Genomic DNA, 23801 nt, shown 5'->3' on the forward strand with positions numbered 1-23801 from the left:
TTGTAGATTGGAAAATACATAAATGTTTTTTAAGTCACCCAAGGAATGATGATTCAGAAGCACAGAAGGAGACGTGGCTCCACAACTTGAGGAGATAAACTGAACTGAACGTGTTTCTGACAAAGGTATTATTCCAGTCATGGGAGTTAATGGAACTTTCCAAAGTGAGAACAATGTGGAAAGATTAAACAAACCAGACAATGAAACAATTATATAAAAATATCTTCATTTTTAGCACATTGGCAAATGAATACATTTAGCAAAGTATACAAGTCTCACAAGCTGCCTCTCAATCTGGACCTGTGGAGCTGAGAGAAAGCACTGCAGCAATGAGGAGAGAGACAGTGAGAAATCAAGAGTACATCTGCAGACAATGCAAACATACTGTAAAACTGCTTTTAGCCCTTAAGCCAGGTCAAGACTAATTCTATTGCTGATTCAGTTCTGTAGAGCCAGATAATAAAACCCACCACACTGATCAAAACAGAGAGGTACAGTTTGGTTCTTCTGTCACAGGACTGTCAATGCTTGAATTCAAACCTGGGATTTTGTCCTTACGATAGCTCCATTCCTCTGTTTTCCTTTGCTCCTGATTCACCTTGGATACGCCTTGCCAAAGAATTCAGGAAAACACTTTTTGATATCTTTGAAGGAAATGGAGGCCAAGAAATCAGAAAATGCTTTGCTGTTTAGCTTTTAGTATTTATCAAACCAGGAAGCCATCACTTACGGGATGGCCATCTGTCTCTAGTTTTCCTCAATATTTTCTTATTTTCCCCTTATGAAAATAACAGATTTCGTGTGCTTGATGCTTAGCTGCGTCAAACCACGACACCATCCAAGGGCTAAATAGACACAGGAAGTCGTGTTCTCACATTGTTAATGGATCAGTGGGAAGCACACTAATGCATTTCACTAGCTAACATATTTAAAGATATAACTTGTGTGCCTGAGAGTTTTGATGTCTCACTGTTGTGAATATGGCGGCTACTATGCCCCTAAGAATACTGTTTTTCTAAATTTTCTAAATTTCCTAGATTAAAAACACATGGAAAGGGAATAGGGGAGATTCAGCAAATTGAATCAGATGAGAGAAAATAGTGAAAACTTCACAGAGGAAAAAATAATTGAAAACCTCATTAATGAAAGTGGAAATGAGCAAAAGAAGTGGATTTCATAGAAAAAACTAGCAGAGTTGGGAGAACAAAGTGGCTTTTAATTAAAGATACCTTTTATTGAATGCAATTTAGCAGAAGAAACTTTCTGTGGGTTATAAGACACCTATGTACTGACCCAGAAAGGTGGGGCACCTTGAGAGTGTCTTCCAAAGCAGGACTGGGCAAAGAGCAGCTGTCACCTAAGTCTCTGGTGACGACTTTCCCCCTGTTGTCCTTCAGGGGCTGCATGTTGCCTCTCTTCAGAAGCAGCCACTAACAGCTTTAGTCAGGCTTAGTACATGGAGCAAGCAGAGCTTTGCGCAGCTCTGGAAGAAGAAACGGACAGACATAAGCAGTGTAGGAAGGAAGAATGTATAAAAGGTAACAAGAAGGCTAGTACAGCGCAATTTTTAAAGGAAAATGGAATTAGAACCAAAGTGTTATATTAACACAGAAAAAAAACTGAGAAAAAAGCTAACAGGATGAGTGTGAAGCAGTTTCATTAGTGAGAAATGTAAAGTAATTCTGAACCAACTGTTTAAGCACAAGAAGGTATTCTTCTACTTGGTGCTCACTGTATTGGCTCTCGCCATTCTTGTGCCATAGCACGTACGGCTCAAAATGGACACTGTGTCAGTATTAGCAAAAGTCACTGTGACTTTTAAAGAGTTATCCCAGAAAGTAGGAATGAGACTGTAACACCTTCCCTACTTTGGAAAACTAGCTTGTTAACATGCCAAGACTTCTGCAGAAGACCAATATGGCTGAATAAAATCCAGTCCCTGTGGAAGAATAAGAGAGTAAATGCTCACCCACCAGCATGATGCTGCTAAACACAGTTGCCAGTAGATGACTGTCTCTGATCTAGTCTAGCAATGAAGTGATGTTGGGTAGGATAAGGAAAAAAATCAGCAGACTCATAGCTCCCCCCAGGCATACCTGGGGCAGAGATGGGTAAGTATGAGAAAAATGCAATGGAGTTTGCTTTTCAGTCCTCATGGTAGAGCTCTGATAAACTGACCACTTTGTGTAAGTAAGTTCTTATGCCTGAGTAATTGAAGGAGAAAAGTCTGAAGTTTGTAAAACGGGAACACGGAGACTGCAAATTACACCCTGTAAAAAGGACACCATATTTTCCCTCTAAATGCACTCTTCCATGTTACTTTTTCAGCTAACAAACACTTTATCTGGGATGTAATTAAAATTCCCCATTGTCTCCCAAATATTAGATACTTTATTTTGTTCTTTCTCTTTAGTTAGTATTAGCTATGAGTAAGTTATCTATCTCTGGTCAAGGAGCATAAAACAATTATGCAAAGCATGAATGGTTTGGACTGTTTCAAGCCAAATACAGCATGGATTAGGCAAATGGAAGATAAATCTGTGACACTTACTATCTTGCATTCTTAAGACACATCTCCTTGTCACGCCAGAAAATGTTGCTGAGCTTCCAGGGTCTGTGTGTTGCTGGAGCACAAGTAACTCTTACCCTCTGCCTTCAGCAAACCTTACTGAAAAGCTGGGATGAAAGGAAAGCACAGGAAAACTTCTGTCAGCTGGAGCTTCCAGCTTTTTGGCAAACCAGTACAAGCTCATCACAGCCAATAACTGCATGAGTAGTAACAGAATCTTTTAAGATGATCAAGACAACCTGAGAACTGAGAATTCGGACCATCATGGCAAATGTACACCTAAGCAAAAAAAGTTGTGGCTTCTGCATGCTACACTTTGCTAGCAGACTCTTTCCTACTATTTATTTTGTTAAAGTAAATGTTTATTTCACAAACTGAGCAGTAAGCCACATCTTCTGACTATGAAGACTGGTGGTAGAAGTTTTAAGAGCATATCCTGTGATGGATATATCCCATTAGTCTATATTTTATTGGTGATGGCTAACCATCAAATTCTGTAATAACCTTGAAACACACAGTTTTAACTCATTGACTTCAGATGACACATTCAAAACTTTGTGAATCACATCAAGTATTTATTTCCAAAGGGTGGAATTCAAACTAAACAGAACACAGAAGTAGTCTGAAGTCAACAAGTTAAAATTAAAAATACACTAGCAAGTAGTATCTGCAAAAAGGAAAAGAATAATAGGATAAAAAAAAGATTGATTTGTGATGAATACGGATATGGACATTATAAAAGGTCCAGCCTCAATCGAACACAACAACTTGTCATTGAAGGAACATATTTGCAGGAATCTTGTACATAATGGGTTTCTAAAATACAACACACATGTGTAGAGTAACAAATATAATCATAACATTAAAAACTTTCTGTGAAAAAATGTTGGAAGATTTTGTGGTGTTTCGTTCAGCAAACAATATTCAAATACAGAAAAGGTCAGAAAAAGAAAACAGACACCAGATTTACTCTCCATATGCATTTATAATTGGATGAGATGTAACAGGCTTATTACAGCAAAAAAAGATTTAGGTAAGACATTAGAAAATCTTTCTAACTAAATAAAGATGGGTAGGGAAGTGGATTCCCATAATCTTTCTAAGCATCTCCATCATTGCAGTTTTTAAAGAATAGATTAGACAGACATTTAAGCTGATCTGTATAGACAGTTGTGCCTCAGAGGAAGGATGAAACTGTGTGTCTTGAGACTCAACAGTGCCTATTTCTTTTTTTTATGATGTGTAGCCAGACTACTTTTTTCTAAGTGTATTTTATCATTTGTATGTAATGCAGTGCCAAACACACTAAAATATGGCTGCCTAAAGAGTGTATGGAAATAAACTGATCAAAATAGTTTTTATGTTTTTCTACTCATTATGGAGCTATCATGCTGTGGCAGAATACAAAATGAAGTGTGGCATGAATGCTCACTATGGAAAAGCAAAAGAAAATTAAAAAGAAGAAAATTAATCCAATGCAACCATTTGTAATGGAAAATGTCTTCTGGTAATAAAGCTTGCATTTTCCTAGTACTCTTCTACTAGGACTTTCAAAGACCTTTCAGAAATTTTCTTGGCACCCCTGAGGCACTTTGGGAGGCAAGACCACAACTGTGCAGCTTCACATTGGAGACAGAAGCTCCAGTATGCCCAGGTCAAGTTCTGAAAGCTGCGGGCTCTCAGCAGGGCAGGGCCTGGACTCCTCCAGATGCAGCTCATCCCCTCTCCCATGTCACGCTCTCTTAACATCACTGTCACTTGTCAACTTGCAGAAATGTCTCATTGCTCTCACCAACACTTAAACATGGGATACCACCTTCTACAACAGGAATAAACATTGATTTACTTCCCTTTCCTGGAGACCTCCACCAACACACCTATACCAAGCAAATATCTATCAGGGACTTCTATAAGAAAAAGGGTACCTGATATTTATTAACAGCAAAAATAATATTTGTGTATATTTGGACAACTGTATGACTTCGATCTAGTGTCCTGACTTCTCTCCTTAGGACAGAGACCCAGACAGATTTCATGTGTTTGTATAGCATGCTGAACCACAGAGTCATTGCTCTTGGCAAGCATCTCTCATTGACATTATAAAAGAATAATATATTACACATTTGTGTCCTAATGCTAGTCATATACTCTGAAATCCTGAATTTGCATAAAGTTTATAACCTTGACTTGGTGCTTTTTTAGGTATTTTCAAAAATAATTATTTAATATTGTTATTGTTTGACCAATTTACATGTCTGCTTTAACAATGAATACTTGAGCTATGCAAATAGTATTTGCTGTGTAAATGAACATTTTCCCATGTTCATATTATTTTTCTTCAACAAGTTCTCAGAGGTAAATACATTATAGTAAATCTGTCTGTTTACAGATAGCTGGACATCAATATAAATCTGTTAAATGTCTGTATAAAAAAAGAAGTGGTTGTCTGTTATTGGCTAGATTAATGTTCTAAAAATCCTCAACTTTGCACTAATATGCCTTTAACTGCCTTTTAATACCACACTTTTGTGTATCACTATTAAAAGCAACAGCAAAAACTATTTACACAATGTAGGGAAAAAACCCTTCCAACTCTCTAATAATGACAATAACCTTAGCCAAGGATATTTCTCTATTTCTCTAAAATTAATAACTAGCTGGGGTTAATGGCCACTGGCTTCACCTTAGGCCCTCAATTAATCCCTGAACCTCAATTGTTATTACCTAATTGACTTAGTTTCATTTCATTTTAACATTTCAAAGTGATCTTCCTAAAATCACACTGACAGAGTAACGTGGTCTCTGTAGATATGCACTGACATGGTTTCAATACTGTTACTTCGTCTCCATACGCTTGCATTGACATTTCATTTTGCGTTGACATCGCAGTGCCACATCTATGGATCTGTGCAAATGACATGCAATTGTTCACGTTAGGTGAAAGCCTGGCCAGGAGCGAGGGCAGGCTGGTGTCCTATGCAGGGACATGATGCCAGCTGAGAGCTAGTAAGAATTAATGTTATAATTTTTAATAATTGTTTTTATTGCAAATATTATTTGTATGTTTGTAAACAGAAGAAATAACAAATTTCACTTGAAGTCTTCCTGGCTTCCTTAAGTAAACACACAAACAAAAATCTTTTTACTAAGATCAACTTAAAAACCTAGCTTGAAAAATGTACCAGTCTTTTAAAATGTATTTAAAACCAGCTTTTTTAATATTACCATTTCATGCTTATTTGAGGCTGCAAACAAATTATGCAAATATTGTGTGTTCAAATATCATCATATCAACGCAAGTAGCTGAATACTCTAAGATGCAACTCTAAACCAAGAAATCCTCATAAAAATAGGGCATCAAAATAGTGTCTTTTTATCATGTGGAAAAGTTTTTGAAAAGTCTTTTGAAGCTCTTTGATCCTGCTCTGGAATAATTTTGGTAGATTACTATTGTACGAAACCCATAATTTATAGTAGCTGACCTCAGCTGCTCTTTGTATAACAGCCATATATGAAACAATAGCAGGAAAGTGAAAAATACAAGGGGAACTAAAACTGCTCTGTTTATTATGTAGCTCATAATTACATCTTCCTCATTTAATCTTTTGAATCCTGGCATGTTTTTAATAATACAGGTTCAATTAATATTTACTATACACAGGAGAGTTAGTTTTGAGTAACACATTTAGACTATCCAAACTTTGTGTAACTTGTGACCTTTCCCTAACCTAAGAGAGGTCTATTTTATACAGATCGTACCAGATAGACAGTTTCTCTATAAATGGTGAAGTTGCTGCCAAGCTCCCATTGTTAGCTAGTTCATTTTTCAACAGGCACACTTTAGGTTCCTATCACACCACTGTAAAGAGCAAGCCCTTGAGGTTTCTTCTTTTGTCAATGTAATAAAAAGGTTATTTCTGAATAACCTGCAAATCCACAACAAATGGCCTTTTGTGACTTAGAATAACATGATAGGAGGATTTTTTTGTTGTTTTTGCAGGCAGCCTCCCATTTTATTCTGTAATATTAAATCAATACTTGAGCAGCATTTGTTCTAATGTACTTTATCTCATCCTCAAAATAACAAACACATGTTTCTAACTACTGTTACCCTAGCTCCATATTTACCACCTAACAGCAGAAGATCCCTTTGGAAGAAGCTACCTATTGTAAGACTACATCAGATGAAGTAACACCAAGAATCAAGTTAAATTCTGTGTACTTTTTGTTGACCCTTGAGGAATTGTTATCAACTCTGGTAAATAACAACAACCTGTATAATGTACAAACTTTTGCCAGATCGACTGTGATGTGGAAATGTGGACATACCCATCTTTTCCACTCTGAACCAATGAGATTTTGGCACAGGAGGAAAGCTAAACCTTTAACTTCAACAGATCTCCTTGCAGAAGTAGTGCACAAAGAAGGCATGAACTCAGAGAAAACAAGGCTCCTTAATGAAAGACCTGCTGTAACAGCTGAATTCCTAATATTGCCTACGCCTATTTTCTAGTAGCACAGAGGCACTACTAACTTAGTCCTCTGTACAATTGTACTCTCAATAGAGGAGAGAGTGACTATTCTGCACTAAGTGTGCTCTGTTTGGTAAATATACCCAGCCTGCAGAAATGACCTATGTTTCACACCAAGAGAATGAAGAAGATCATCACAACGGTTCTGCATTACAAAACTATGTGGAAATTTGAGGACAGTCTACTTGGAATCTAGAGCTGCTATTTAAATTAGAGTAAGAGCAAAATTGCTTTAGATGGTTGGTCAGTCCAAATGTATACAGAAATGGAAACAGCACTCTTCAGATGTAGTAACAGAAACAGAAGCAGGCGGTACAAAACATGGTAGAAACTTTTCAAATAGGACACAAGCAAATGGGAGGATATTGAATAAATAAATGTGAAATGGTTAAAATAAGATGGAAAATTAAAAGGGAATGATTGAGCGGCAAATGGAAAGAGGCATTGATAGTCTTCTGTAGTAGTCTAGATGGTGGAGAAATCCAAAAACCAATACCAGGAAAGAATGACTTTTTGAATGAGCAAATACAACCTAACAGGATGAAAACTATTCATGAACTACCAGTACTATTAACGTAATGAGGTAAGCACTATAGGACATTTGGTCCCCTTTCTTCAGCTTTAGACGAAAGTTCTTCTGCTCTGAGCTGTCTTTAGGGAAAGATTATGAAACTCATACTAATAATGTGTCCCCAGAATATAGGAATGGCAAAACCCCTGCTTTCTTCCTATACTAGAGTGTGTGGCCCACCATTGTGTTGTTCCTCCTTCACAAGGAAGTTTTGCTTCCCTACTCAATACAATTACATCAATTCCTAAAGCTCAGAACAGGCCCTATACCAGTGGTGGTAAGAGCAGATGCTTGCAAGTCTATATATGCCAGTGAGAACATCATTCAGTTTTATGTTCACTTCTGTTTTCTGGCTTGGCATAATTCATTAGCACACTCTACATAATACTCCATAAAACTGAATTTGGTTTTAATGTTAAGGTTCTAATGGCCACAACATTGTTTAAGAAAACAAAATCAAGAAAAAACCCACAAGCAAACAGCAGTGCTTCCTCTTTAATATTAAATGGATGTTTACATCTGATAAACAGAGAAAAATACTCAAATGAGGGGTTTTTTTCAGTATACAAGTAGTAATAACAAAACAGTCCTAATTTTTTTCTATATTTTGCTTTCAGCATTTAAAATAGTGACACAGCATAGTTTTTATAGTGGCAAAGCTTTTTTGATAGCATGCAATTAAATTAGTACAGTATATAGACTTTCGTGGCTAATTTATTTCTCATTCTAATACAAAGATTCTTAAAGTGGGCAATATATGAAGATGAGTTGAAAGCTCTGATTAAAGACAGCTGTACTGCTTTCCAACCTGGTATGTCACAACACTAGGTAGAGGAATAAATAAACAAATATAAGCCTAACCTGATTTATCTGTGCGTCTCCACATAAATTTGTTTAATGTAAAAACAAATAAAGAAAAGCTTTGATGGAGGTTAGTGGAATTTTCAACATCTGTGCAGATAAATTTAATTTATTCAAAAAGAAAATGCAGCATTAGTGTATCATGTAAAAGCTAATTTAAATGATTTCATATAACAGAAAGCATATGCAGTAGCTAAAACAAATTCCGTTTGCCTTTAAAACCCATTTCACTCAGACAACCATTATTTCTGAATTTTCTACTATGATAATGTTCAGTTATTTCTTCTTTTTTATTCTCTTCTTGATTTTACACATTCCACTAACCTAAACCATAGTTTAAAGTCCCAGGGGGAGTAACACCCTAAATGTAGCTTGTGTGCAGCATAAGGCAGCTACATTCATTCACAGATTGCTTCTGTGTATCTTTATGGGCAAATCCTTAAGGCTGGTCAGATAAAATAAGCTCAGCACAATACCTTAAACAGTTGAACATAAATGAGTTACAGGTGTTTGAATATTTTTTTAAACAAATCTCTTCACTATAACACAGTCAAATCCAAGAAAACATCTCTATACAACAATAACTCACTATAGTGGGGCTATACTAGGCTATCTCTGCAGCAAGGGACAGAGTACCAGAAGACCAAAGATATTTTTTCTTGAAAATGAAAGATAAGTCAAAATGATAAATTCCTGTCTGAAACTTGCCAGAAAGTGTTAAGGTGAGAACTAAAAATTAAAAATAGAAATACTGTGTATGCACCTGAAAACTACAGCCGAAAAACTCCTGAGTAGGATTAATATCCTTTCCACTCAAGGCAAGACTGTAAAAACTCTGCACATGATTTCTGAAATCATACAGTGTACAAAGTATCACCTCAACTAAAAAAAAGGTGATGAATATGCACTGTACTGTTTTAGAGACCTTTTCCTTCCAGAGAAGGTCATCAACTTGTGCTTTAGGGAGACTGTTATCACACCTTTAATTCTACAACAGAATCCATAGCTCTTCTCAGAAAATCTGAACATGATGAGCATACATGCAAATCTCTCGCTGACATTTTAAAATATTTTGTCCTTTCCTGAATAACAGTTAGCAAAAATAAAGAGTATTGAAGTGTGTCAAGCCCAATAAGCTGCTGTCATTAAAAAACATCTGAGAGCACAAACCTGTGACCCGATCTTGCCCCTCTGAGTGGAGATGTGGATGGAAAAAGAAGAGACTGAACTCAAAATTTCAAGAAGGGCTAACATCCACCTCAATGAACTTCTGATCTTGGTGGTTCTAACACGAGAAAAACAAGGCTCTTAAAGGAAACAACTACACAGGAAACTTCTGTTCATTTGTGTGCTTTATTTGTCTTGTGGAACTGATCCAGTATGAAACACTGTTTTATCTTTTTTTTTAAATTCCCCTTCTTGAACACCAGGATGGCAAACTCCTTCAGAAATACCCCACATAGAGAGCTCCTGCACGTTGTTATTTTGGACTTCAGTGTCCCAGAAATTTGCTACCTAGAGGGGTCAAGACAGATTCCTTCCTTAGTGAGTTAAGAGAAAAATTCCTAGGTATAGATTCCTTGGGGGTGAGGGAGAGAAAAAGACAAAAACGCAAGTTATTTTTGAGTCACTAAAATACTTATTAAACCCCCTAAAAACTACCCCCAAACTTCACAGGCTTATATACATAAAATAAAACCTGTGTTCTTCACTTTCATCCCCCTTTCAAAATCCCCTATTTTTTTAACTGTTAACTTGGGATTACATTGTTGACTTTAACAACCAGACAGTGATAAAACACACGCACCAATTATTATCTCAAAATCTGGGTATTTACTGTAACAGTCATGATCCTCTCTTACCACTTGGGCTTTACCAGCTTTGCATTATATTGTTTTAAGCCCCAAAACAACAGTCTTTACCAAATCTCCACATCACTGTAGGTGTTTTAGTCACATCACTAGCACATACTGAATTCATAAAAAGCACTTAATTTTATAGGTGACTCTGTAACAGGGATAAGAACTGAAAGCTCCACCTTTCAGCCTCTGCATTTTTGTCTTTGTTTAGAATGCTTGAAGAAGCCATCCGGAAGGAAGAAAGATTATGAGTATCTCAAAACTAGCTGTTTGACAGAGACAGAACTGCTGATAATGAGTGGGTTGTGTCTGTCTTTTTTGGCTGATCACAACAGAGGTCTGAAGCAAAACAGAAACTCTTGATATGTTTGTGTAAAGCAGCAGTAGCATAAGAGCGGGCAGCAGGAGTTCAGCTGAAGTTCAGGGCAGATGCTGCCATTAGTTTACACTGCAGGAAAGTAAAATTGCTTCCGGATTTACCTCTTCCTCCCAACATCAGCGCTGAGCCATGCTGTGTCGCAGAGTCACAATGTCAGTAGGGAAGCAGTCTTTTAGCAGGATACCACGTTCACGATGGCAGTCCAGCTCTTCAATAAATCCGTACCAATAGATGACTAATCCAGGGCCAAATCTATCGAACAAAAAGGAAAAGTGAACTTACGTAACTGTGTTAGGGGAATTTTAATTTCCCACCTCTGTGATTCCAACACAAATTTGGTAATTTCACTGCAAAATTGGAGGGAGTATTTGACCTCCATTTAATTTTCAAATTTTGAATGTGCCATTGATTGCTGTCAATAGTACCTGATTCCATGAATAAGAATGCTATTTAGAGACTCAAAGAATCCACATCGAAGTTTTAGTTTTTTTCTTTTGAATACTCTGCACATGTCAGTAAAAAATACCTATGTATTAAATACTAAATAACATTCAGTAAGTGTGATATATAGAGAAACCTCTTTGGCCATGCACTCTGCTCTTTTAGATTTGTGTGTGCAGACATTAGAAACACAAGGGTTTTACTCATGTCCCAGTTCATTCGAATTATAATATCATGAAGGTGACAAAGAATCCTCAAAATATAATCTCTACAATGAGCTATTATTCAGGTAATTATTAGCATAAATAACAATTCAGAAGAAACAGAAAGTTTGTGCTGTAATGTCTCTGAAATGTGCCTCAGGAATTCCTTAGATATTGCTAACTCTGACTGATCCCCACTAGGCAATCTCAGGAAGTAGCCCCACGGACTATTCTACCCATCAGGAAGTTCAGACCTTCAGGCTGGGTTCATAAAGAAGTAATCACTATCAATCACTGTGTACTGCGATATGTTTTGCACATCAGTTTCACGTTTTTCCTACTGAGAGCACTTAATTAAAGGGCAGCACTACTTCTGGTGTAGTGTTGCAGGAATTTTACAGTGGAATCATAAATTATGAATGTTGGGTTAGTAAAAGGATGTCTAAAAACAGAACTGCTTTCTGTAGTCTAACATTACAGCAGTCTGTACAACATTAGACCAAAAAGCTTTTTCTTTCCTTGATTTATTATATGCTGTAGTGAACTTGCCAAAACCAACAGTGCAGGATGAGCTGTTAGGTACCGTCTGTACAAGAAAAAGTTCAATGGAATGTCATGTAATGGTTTATATACAGAGTTGTACTCAGGACTCAACCAATATGGCAGCCAATTTTTGTTAGCATTTAATTATAATAAATATGAGCTGGGGGGAGGCACGGTAACCTAAATGTCCACTGAGCAGACAATACAAGCCCTCAAAGCCATGGGTAGTGCCAGACTGGCTTCATGAGGGTGGTTTCTTTCCAACAATGCAGGGAAAACTCTATTTGATGTGCTCATGTAATGGAATAGGCATCAAAGGAAGAAGAAACCCCTGTGGCTTCCTCCTGCAGTTTCAATTAGACACGGTACTCTTTTGCCTGAAACTGCTGCAGAGCATTGTAACATTTTGGTCTATGGCTACTACTCTTCAACCTCCAAGTGGCCACAGTTCAGTGGCAGAGTAAATTACCCCTCAGCATAGCTGAGGCCACACTGGCAAATATGCTTTTTGCAACTGAAAGCTGATATTCGAAAACTGAAAGGTTAAAACTCTGACAAATCTGGTTGTACCAGGCAACACATCCTAACACATTTGGCAATAAATACAGCACAGACTAAAAAGTGGCTAATGTGAAGGAAAATGCTGCCTATACCCAATTCCTAAGTTTTGTTTGGCTGGCCAACTATTTCAGCTTCTATGGACTTCTTTCCATTGTCCTTTGCTTAAGCTCCTGTGGGGCCAAAACACGTGGAACCTCACTGTACCTGCAAGCCTGGAGACCCAAGCAGGAGTGAGAGGCCAAGGCAAGTGAGGCCAAGGACTGATGCTCACAGCCTCTGGTGAGACAGCAGTTTGCTGATCCAGGAGGGGCCCCTACTTTTGTCACTTCACAGACTACGTATCTGTTCCCACATCAAGCAAATATAGAAATGGGTAATTGGGTGGGGATGTACTTACATACTAACCATAATTATTTTAAAAGCAAAAATGCCCAGAAGATAGGGAGCAGACCTTACATTTCTAATGGGCTATTTTGTGCAAGGCAGAAGGTATGAAATGTATGCAAGTAGTTACTCATTATGAGCACATGTGCCAGGTAAAATCCTGATGCTAATGAGCAGCTGCTCATCCAAGTTTTGAAGGGCTCATTTTGCTGTGTGGCAGTCTGAATCCTCCATCCACCATAAAATGCATGTGGCACTGTGCTTAAGCAATTTGTTTAGTTATTTTTTGAAACTGTAATTTTAAACAAAATTACTATTTCAAGATACCTCAAAAGGCTAATTTATGTCTTGTGAGCAAATCACCTCAGCTCAAGCACAATTTCTGAGGTGCTTAGAAAATTATGTTCAGAAATACCAAATTTGATAATAAAATTATATACAAGAACATCTGCAGACTGTTAATGGCAGGAGCAAGTACATCTTTAGCATGAGAACATCCATCAATCCTGCTTCTGACTGTGGGGTTACAGCGAAACTGTTTGCCCTGTGCTGTCTAGGTTGCATTTTTTCAACTCTATTGTGCCATTCGTTCTATTATAGGTCTATATCACAAAGCTCATGTGTATGATTATTACAGTGCAGATACTGCAACACGATGTATCAGACAACAAGGCCCATGGAAAAGAAATATATATGGACAGACAGATTCTTGGTAGATGTTTCAGAGATGTTTATTTCTCCAGCCACATGGCCGGGGCTCTGCCGAGGAACTGCTCAATCACGGGACCCGAGGGTCCTTGCCCGCGCAGGGGAACACAAAACAACCGATGGGGAACGAGGCTGACCAGGGGCAGGGAAACCTCGTGTCTGTCCCCCAGGGCCCCTCTCCCAGGGCTACACGGCAGGGGGGAGGGCCTCAACGTATGATCACATAAAAACCCATGTCATACTTTTGTTTAAGAACACTTAAGTGCAGTACTTAAGACCAAAATTAACTTGTTGGCCCATTAAGCATTTGCCACTGACTATCAGGAACTCCTGCTGCTAAGTGCTAATTTCTCTTTCATTAATGCCCAGAGCTGGCAAACCACAAACAATGCCACTGGTTAATTACTGCTGCCTTAATTTGAAAAGACATTTAACCTTTTTGTATAAGGGGATGAGGTAGGGAAATGTAACCTGGAAGTAAGAACCATACTTTTTAATTTGACTCCTTCCCAAGTGGAGATATGACACCCTGAGGAATGGAAGTAAGTGCTGTGAATTACAAAGTAAAGCTACAAATTGATTTCTTGTATCAGTTGTAACATTGAACAAGTTAGTGACTGACCGTGGTTTACACACGAGAATGAACTGAACTGAGAGAATGCTTACTTGGTATTGCTATGGGAAGGGGATGCATTCAGTAGCTCCGAGGAGCATAGAAAAACTTTGAATGTACCAATTGGTTCTAAAACTATATAGATACAAGACAGGACAGGTTATCTTATTTCATATGAAAGACACACTGGAGAAAGTTTAGCTAAACTGAAAATCAACCAGAGCATGTAACAAACATTGGACTCCTATGGATTTTCTTCTTTTGGAGAAAAATTGTATAAATCCCTGAAAATATGCTTGTATTTCTTCTCCCCTGTCTTTAGTTCTTAGGTGTGAAAAGCTTAGGTGTGAAGGAACGTGTCCAAAGGTTATAAAAAACTGTAGTTACAGCTATTCCAGTGAAAGTTCTGCTTTCAGAAATTTACTTTTACGAGGGATTTCTTTCTAAAGCTGAAAAGAAATCCAAGTAACTAAGCTTCGGTTAATTCCATGAAGCAAAAATAGAATAAACAGGAAATATAGAAGCAAGCTTCCTTCAGAACATAATAAACAGAGCAAGTGAAAATTGTCCACACAGGCTGCATCAGTTTACTTAAAAATCAACCAATAAATAGGTAGCTACCATTATATAAATCCCGGTTTAGTCATTGTCTAGTACTGACATTAGAAGTTGTGACTAGAAGGCAGCCAAAGCCAACTCAGCTGCACTTGGGGTATGAGTACCAGAAGCGCCAAAATGGAGGCAGTCAGGCTCACAACCCCAAGGCATGGCAAGATGAGAGCAGCAAAAGCTTGTGGATTACTTTAGGCCTAATTTACGCTTGATACAGGTGACTAAATTTAGTCTACGTACTAAAGGCAGCAGATGGTGTCTTTCAAAGAATCAACTGAAGCATTTGAGATAGAAAAATACCGTTTGAGTATAGTTAAATATAGTTGCAGTCTCAACAAGTTCTTTACATAAAACATCTGACAATATTGTTTGCTCCAAGTAAGTCAGGTCTGCACTAATTTCAGGTTGTTCAGAGGAACTCTTGTATTGGTTTAATCACACAAATCTTGAAAGAAACCCATAGCTAAAGTAGTACACTGATAATTGTGGGACACTGAGTTTTGTCTTGGAAAGGAGTTTCACAGAGATATACTGTAAAGCCAGAAGGCAAAATTCAGTTAACCCAAAGCCAAATGGTTCTCTCTTAAGAAAAAAACCCCAACAACAACAAACTAACGGATCACTTAAAAAAAAAAAGAATGAAAACAACTAAGTAAAATATGCATCTGAGTTTAACTTGCCCTCCAGTTGAACCAGTTTTGTGCTAGAACAAAAAAAAAGACTTTTATTTATTTATCGAAGTGGTCTAGTAGGCTCACACATATACTACTTCACTTCAAGAGAAACTACTTTCTAGTAATGTCTTTTCCTCTGGAATGTCTGTGTGAGGTCCATACCAGCTTCTAAGGATTTGCCTAGACATGTGGCTGTTGTGAGGTGATTTTTTCACCATCAAAAAGCCTTGCATGTGGTTATATGAAAAAATGCATTTTCAACACACTGCTTGATACTGAACAGAAATGTAAAACAATTTGGAATTGTTTCTATCTAAATAAAACTTAAGCTTCATTTATTCTTAGTCTATTTGTTATAGATATGCTATATGCATCTCAGCATAATGTAAATAATTTGAATTCCAAAAGACCCTCATAATAAAATGCTGGCATATGAATTATTATTTCTAACATGCATGCATTTAAACAAATATTTTATCAAATGGATTCAGCCAAGTATTCATCTTATGAAAGTTGGTGATTTTAATTATGAAGGTCACACCTGAACGTGTCTTTTAAGGACTGCATTCTGGTCCCTCACTTTTGAATGCCAGCTAAAAAGCTGGCTTTGTCTCCTTGTTTTTCTTTTTAAATATGAAGCATTAGCATGAAACCAGAGCATTACCATTTGTACATCACTACTTATTTTCTGGGAAAGGGGAATCACAAAAGTTCACAAATAAATTATTACCTTCTAAGAAAATTTAACATCAGTCATCAGAATCACAGTTTTGAGTAAACGGGTTTTACTTGTAGTACTAATAAACCTTGAAGATAAAATAATTAACCCCCCCTATAATAACACATAAAACTTTTACTGGATTTTTACTGTTTATGGACACTCAGCTTTATTTTAGTGTACTTGTAGAAGTCTCATTTGTGTCAGCGGAAGAAATTTAGAAATTGGCAGAGCTAGGCTAGTAGGCAACAACTACAGACCACATTTTCGAATAAGGTCAGTTGGCATCAGTCAGCCAACTTCCTTATGTCTAGACTAGTTTACTATTGCTGATGACACAGCATTATATATCTTGGCAAACATTTAAGAGCCACTGCTCAGAAATGTACTTCGATTAGCATGAAACTTTCCACTTAAACAGCTACTGCAGCCCTAATTCAGAAAAGTTTATAACAAGGTTATTTTTTTCTACCATTCATTTACACAGAGTTTAAAAATCAAATAAAGGTACTTTTGCATGAAGACAGTGCATTTTAAAAACTCTGAATGCAATTTGAAGATAACGGTGGGGTTTTATTATTCCTGTCAGTTTCCAAATCCTCCACACAATTTTGTCATCCAGTGACACTCACACATCACCTTATTACTTTGACTTCACCAAATCCGGTTGAAAGAAAGGAATAAAAAATCCAGTATTTAGAAAAACCAAGTAACTGAATGATAACTTTTGCTTTAAAAATCTGATCCTTAACCTGTAATCCATAAGGCTGCAATATTTTTGTGCCAAACTCCCTTAAGCCACTTAACACTGACTTCCTACCGTAGCAACTGGAAAAAAATAAATGAATTTCCTTGCAAATGTGGCTCAAGAAAGTTTAACAAGTTCTGACCACTTTTAAAGATAATAGGAAACTTGTCCATGGCATGAACAAGTACTACCTACATCATGCCTCACACACAGACACTAGCAGCATAATATGTCTCAAGGATGCAGGCACCCAGTTCATGCTGCTTAAGGTAAAATTAAGCAAGTAAAACCTAATCTGCTTTAAGCTTTGATGTTACCACAGCAGTTGGAGGAAGTCTTATTTTTACTGAAGACAAGGAAAAATCAAAGTCTACTTATATTTCGTGAGACTCCCATTTCCAAGGTTTTGACTCAAAAGTGGGAATTTCTTTGGGCTGAGAAAGGTAGGCATTGCCATGAATGCCAGAAACTGGTATTATATGCAGTTGATATGGAATTTAGAGTTGTCAGGTGAAAAAAAAGGTGGATGGAAACTAATATCAGGCCTCTGTCTCTACGGTTACACCTCACTCAGACGTGATTACATCTTAATGAGCTTTTTTTTACACTAGTTGTCTTTTTAACTCTGCAATGAGACTGTTAAAGCTTCAATCAAACAGCAGTATTTCATCAAGCTTATAATATGATTTAATTGCTTTTGGCATTTTGAGAAATAAAAAGAAATCAAGTGATATTTATGTGGACATAAGGGAGCATTTAAAATATTTTAGAATTTTCCATAGCACAGTTTTAAATGCATATTAGTAGATTGCACCAGAAACTGTGCAAGTCACTGTCATTAAAATATTATAAATACAATATAACTTTTAGCTGCATAATACATTTTTAATAAACAAACTGTCGAAACACATTCTTCACTTACACTTATTCATTCAGATCTGAGTACTGTTCTCCAGGCAAATAAAGGATTTCTATAATCCTCAATGACAAGTTAGGCTTTTTTAAAAAAATACAGTTCTCATGGAAATTAACTTTTAAAAACTATGATTAAATAACATTAAGGTTACAGTGATTTACAAGGATCAAGGCTTTCTAAGTGAAGACTGATGCAGTGAGTGAGAAAGAAAACACATACTGGCTTCAAGGCAGCTTGTCATTAAGAGGAGAAAGCCTTGAGTGAACTTTTAATTTCTCAATTTCTGTTGGTTCATGTCCTAAAATCTACTAAAATATAACTTTGTTGTTGTTGTTTATTAAGCAGTATTCCAGATGCTCCACTCTCAAGTGGTTGTGTGCACTTAAGGTACAACATTTTTTTCTTTCAGTCTCAGCATGTTCAAAAATCAGGTAGATGCTTTCTTTGTACATCAGATAGTAAGGTTTTGTGCTCTTAAGACACACTACAAGGTGACCCTGTGCCTGCACTGCAGGATTGGGCTGATGTACTGAAAATTAACATGATACTCACATCAACATTTTAGAAAAGAGATTTTTAACCCTTATACTGCTGAACTGTTTCATGGAAATAATGGCCACAGTTTTTTTTCACAGAATCATAGAATGGTTTGGGTTGGAAGGGACCTTAAAGATCACCTGGTTCTAAGCCCCCTGCTGTAGGCAGGGGTGCCACCCACTGAGATCAGGTTGCTCAGGACCCCATCCAAACTGACCTTGAACACTCTCAAGGATGGGGCATCCACAATCTCTCTTGGCAGCCTGTTACACTGCCTCACCACCCTTGAATGCAGCCCACAAGGTACTTGGCCTTCTGGGCTGCGAGTGCACACTGGTGGCTTCTTCTGGCTCTAGTGGGGATCACCTGGGTATGCACCTTGGAAAACAATGCATTTTGGCTGCATAGGAAGATAGTTCCAGTATCTGGCTAAAAGAGATAATAGTGTTCCAGGTACATTATTTGATAGTTTGGAGATAAATGCAGTATTCTGGGAAATACAAGGATTCTACATCAGTTAACCATTTCAATACAGGGCAAAATGACCTCAGGCACCCTGTATGAGGGACATAACTAAACAAAAGCTCAACCAAAAAACCCTAAAATCCAAAAGGCACAATACAAGAAAAAATTTCTTCATCTTCTTTTTCAGAAGCTTCAAAATTTCCATTCTGGCGGAGAAAGTCTAATATTCTATTCTATATTAGGTGTGGCATCAGTGTATTTGTCTTTCATAATTCAGGGTTAGCACATTGTTTTAGTGTCCACTATTTTGCAAGTCCATTCACGTGTTCCTGTTCAAAAACAGCAACGCCCTTCCAATCCTACAACATGCAATTTGAGGACTAGTTTACTAAAGCAGTGCTGCTTCTATTTTAAATTGTGCTACTTGTATTTACCAGTTAAGACATTGCAAGAATGGTGGTATTCTTCGAATAAACAAGGAACAGAGATGGTTGCTGGCACTGCAGAACTATTCCATACACTGTTACTGAAAGCACGGCTTTCTGATTAAATCCAGGCAAGGAATGTTGCTTCTTGAGCTTGTTACTCAGTTTCCCTTAGAAAACCTCATGCCATTAGTTCGCTCTCCAGAGACTGTCGATGCAAGGCCACTATTGTTTGATTCTGCACCTTTGAAGCTGTGGATCAGTGTTGAGAGGAGTTACTGAGGTTATTTCAAACATTCTGTTAAACTCACAGCAGCCTTCCCAAAGGAATGCTTGGCTGCAAACTACCTCTTATCCTGGGTGACAGAAAACATGAGAAAAGCTTTTGAGTACTGTTAGATTGAAGTCCAGGCAGCCACAAGTGCTGGTCAACTCAAGTTGCCACTAGGTGATTAATAGTTGTTTATTTTTAGGGCTGGAAGTAACAGGCTATCCTAAGGCCCATGCAAGATGATATCTGAATAATCTGTGAGTGTCTCACAGTTTGCAGCAATCCTTTCTTTCTGTGCAGCTGTTTATCTGGTGTCAGTGCTCACCAGAATGACAGGATATGCCAAAAGTGCATTTAACCTAGGAGGCAGAACTGCTCTTACAACATTAGATTTTTGTTTAGTAATTGTTGTAAAAAAGAACCAAACTAATCAGAAAAGTTGCTCAGGAAATTTTGATAGCAGAAATGTTGATAAATAAAGGTGCTATACACCTGCATATTTAGTATTTGCTGAGCATAAATCTTGGAGCCAGCATTAAAGCTATCTCAAGACATTTTGAATGAATTATTAGACAATTCTGTATCTTCAAATCCTTATACACAAATATGCAATAAAACAAACAATGTAACAGATGAATTAACAAATGGAGGACAGCTCATCTGTGCTTCCAACTTCCCAGATCAGAGAATTAGAAGACCGCACAGTAAATCATACTGAGTATCTCCACACAATGCTGCTTAGCAGTTAACTACCAAACACACTATTGCCCATAATTGACAGGCAGAAGCATTTTATGTGTGATGCTGTACTTAAATTTACTGTCTCTCAAAACGTAAGTCACCTATCTGTATTAAGCAGGGAACAGATGAAAAAGGAAGTGGTATGTCTGCTGCCCATTACTGTGGCACCTGATGCCCACCCAGAAGGAAGGCAAACACCCCTTCTGACCTTGAATATTCCCACTACCTTTGCAATCTGCTGGCAAACTTTAATTGTGCCTGGCACACACTTATTTTTAATGCCTGAAGCTCGTCAGCTTGTCTCTCAGTTGATTCATATACCCAGTGTCTGTTCAACTGGTCCTGCCCCACTTCATATTTGAAAATAATTTGGGATTTAGTTGTTATTCAGAAAGGAGTGCATTCTGAGATACACAAGTCTTATGTATCACCTGCAAAATGTCCGGTCTCCCAGAAGAAATATTTTCACATGGTGAAAGTTGGAGACCGTTCCAGAGACTCTAGGAGACCACAAATATCTGTAGTTAAGTGTTACATTCATTATTAGGTGAAGTAAGTGCATAACTGGGGATGAGCAAAGAAATCTACTTCCCCTTTCTGCCTTCTCTCTCCTTAACTATTTATACAGCTACACACAGAGCTCTACTGCATGCACCTTCTGAAAAGTTCATGCTATTTAGATTTATTTACAAGTTATTTGTTCCTTCTCAGTATATACCAACACTAAACCCAGTTGCGTTTCAGCTTTCTTTGCTTACTATGCACCAAACTTTTCTGGGCTGACCACCAACGTGCAGAATTCTGTCCAAAAGGAAGACATAAAAATGTACATGGCAATGTAAGTGAGCCCATAAGGAGGGAGAGGAAGAATCAGAGGAAAATACTATCATTTGTGAACTTTTAAAAGCAACGGCAGATTAGTTGAGTTAGCCAGTGACATATTACAATCCATGCCTGATGAGAACTGAGGCAGAAGTCTGCAAGACAATAAAATTGCATAATACTAACATTTTCCTTCATACAATTACATGTTGAAAACAGTGTAAGACAGCTGGACTACATATTCTTGTCCTTCCTTCCTTCCTTCCTCCCTCCCTCCCTCCCTCTACTTTCTTTTTTTTTGTTCTTTGCCATGCAATTGCTAGATTGCTAGATAAATGAATGTTTTTGGTTGGCAGACTGCTAAGGGCATCAAAGACAGTACTAGCAGTCTCATTTCAAACAAACCAGGAAAAGTGTGACCTATTGAGCTGCTAGTCCTGTTCAATTTCTGTTCCCTTTAAGACAAAAGCAAAACTAATAGAAAATAAAAGCAACAACAAGAAGAAAAATAAACACCACTTTTCCCTTCAAAGAGAAATTAAGCTTCAGCAAGCAGCTTGAAATGTCATGAACAATGAGTTATTTACCAACTCTTCTGAGACCTGGCTAACTTCCACCTGAGCATGGCCACTTTTTTTTTTTTTGTTCTTACGCTGCATAAAAGCTCAGAGTAAGTAAATTAAGTGATAAGATTACTATCTGTTCTGACCAGCTGTCTTTCCCTCTCCCTTGTTAGCCAAAAATTGCAAATATCTTGTTTCTTAAAGTGCTTATTTTCCAATCTTCTCCCTGTATTTGTGATTGCAATATCAAAGCACACCATGCATTCAAAAAGTAAGGAAGGATTGTCGTTAAAAATGGTTCCTGAATTCCATAGGAACCTCTCAAGAAAGCTGTCTCTCACAGAAATCCACTTGTCAGGAACAGCCATAATGCAGCTTAAGGAGAGGTGCTGACATAAGGTTTCCATCTGCTCTGACCTTAGTACAGATTAATGAGTATGTTGAAGACACCTTCAACTTGAACTGAGTAATGGAAGACCAGTATAGACAGTAAAAAATTCTTGTCAGTCCCCTCAGTTTATAGCACTCTTGCAAAAGAGGTGGGGGTCTTCCTGTCTGTTCAAACTAGACCATCATTAGCTGGAAGGCATAAAAAACCCCCAACCAAACCCGAAAAACACTCAAAAAAAGAGGGAAAATAGAGTCAATAAGTAAGAGGGAAGAGAGAACAACTGCACCTCATTAAACAGTCAGTGAACATTTATGCAATTTCAACTACTTCAACTTCCAGGGTCTCTCCATACCAACTACTGACTTTTTCCAAAGATTTCAAAATGTCTTTCTGTACCTTTGAGGTATCACATTTATTATAATTCAGTATTTCTGCACTGGAGGTAACTTTGTAGTTTGTAGGTATGTGCACAGCAGACTAGTATACCTCAGATATTACTACACACAAATACAAATATACCCAGTAAGTCTGGCATCACCTTCCTGAAAAATGAGATGAATCCTAAATGGTAATTGGAGTTTTTCAGTACCAAGTCTTTGTTATACAGAATTACCCAGTGACAAAGTTATTTCCATCAGGCTGTAGTGATACAAACTGATTATCTCTTGAAATAGTGTGGTATATTCTGCCTTGGTTACAGAAACAGGCTGCCCAGTCACAGGCTGCCCTAAAGTCCTTCCCCACTCAGAACTACCTGACTTCAAGATGTATAAATTGATGCAGGTTTGCATTTTTTTCCCCCCAAGCCTCCCTAGACCTAAAGCACTAGGATGAACTGCCAAAGGAAAACTAGCAGAAGTATTGCATTTTTGCTGAGGGCAAATAGGACTTCCAGTTTGAGATCAGAATATCTCTGTTTCCACAGCTGCTAAATCCACATTAACATTTTTAAAAGCTATTTCTAAAGCCATACCAATAGATAAAGCATTATTTTTAGTTAAGTTCAAAGAGAAGAAGAAGTAAAGCTTTTCCTGTTCTACCTGATTTCGCTATGGCAACAGCAGGAAAACGGTAAATTCAGGAGATTAGGAGAACTATAATTCCAGCTGAACCAGCAAAAATAAGAATTAAAAATTAATTTATAATTTCTTGATTACCTACAGGCACTTTTGAACCATTCTTTAATTAAAAAAAAAAAAATCAAGTCAGACCACAGAGAAAATGATAGAACTGGTATAGAACAGCTTCTCTTTGCTTAAGTAATGTTTCCACTTTAATGTACTTATTTGCTCTCATTTGCTTAACACTGCCAATATTTAGTACTGTGCAAATTTATGGAAATCTGACTTTAAAGAGCTTTATGGTACTGAGTGATTTTTAAATTTTTGACATACTTATACTGAAGTGCCTTGATGAGATTCTGGAATAAATGAAATAAAACTCAGTAGCATGCAATGATGTCTTGTGACATGCTGTGAGGTAATATAGGCAGTAACATGTCATGACTGTGGGTAAAATAATCTGAACGCTTTCACTCTGGTTTACTTTGCACAGTCTGTCCTACAACTATAAAAAACTATGAATAAAACCTGATAGATCTTTTTCTCCATGGGCATTAAAGGACAATTCTGCAACTGCAGAATACCTTACTTATATATTGCAGGAATTGCAAGACTTATGTTAGAGGAACCCAG

The 23801-nt window shown here is 37.4% G+C and overlaps 1 protein-coding gene across 5 annotated transcripts in view; it reads right to left on the reverse strand.

Moving 5' to 3' along the window:
- Positions 1-204: 204 nt before the first annotated feature.
- Positions 205-23801, reverse strand: part of CDIN1 (CDAN1 interacting nuclease 1) — a 135197-nt gene continuing 111600 nt past the window's right edge. For 2 of the 5 annotated variants that reach the window (XM_042047511.1, XM_042047504.1), the window contains one exon: positions 8148-11023. In XM_042047511.1, the coding sequence (XP_041903445.1) occupies positions 10888-11023 (136 nt within the window). In that variant the 3' untranslated portion in view covers positions 8148-10887. Of the gene's footprint in view, positions 2677-8147; positions 11024-23801 lie in introns of those variants that run through there. The other 3 variants (XM_042047508.1, XM_042047505.1, XM_042047506.1) reach the window with 3 other exon arrangements.

Source organism: Corvus kubaryi, unplaced genomic scaffold, assembly GCF_017639235.1.
Source record: "Corvus kubaryi isolate FWS band 111438036 unplaced genomic scaffold, C.kubaryi_AGA036_p1.0 66, whole genome shotgun sequence".
Classification (NCBI taxonomy): Eukaryota; Metazoa; Chordata; class Aves; order Passeriformes; family Corvidae; genus Corvus; species Corvus kubaryi.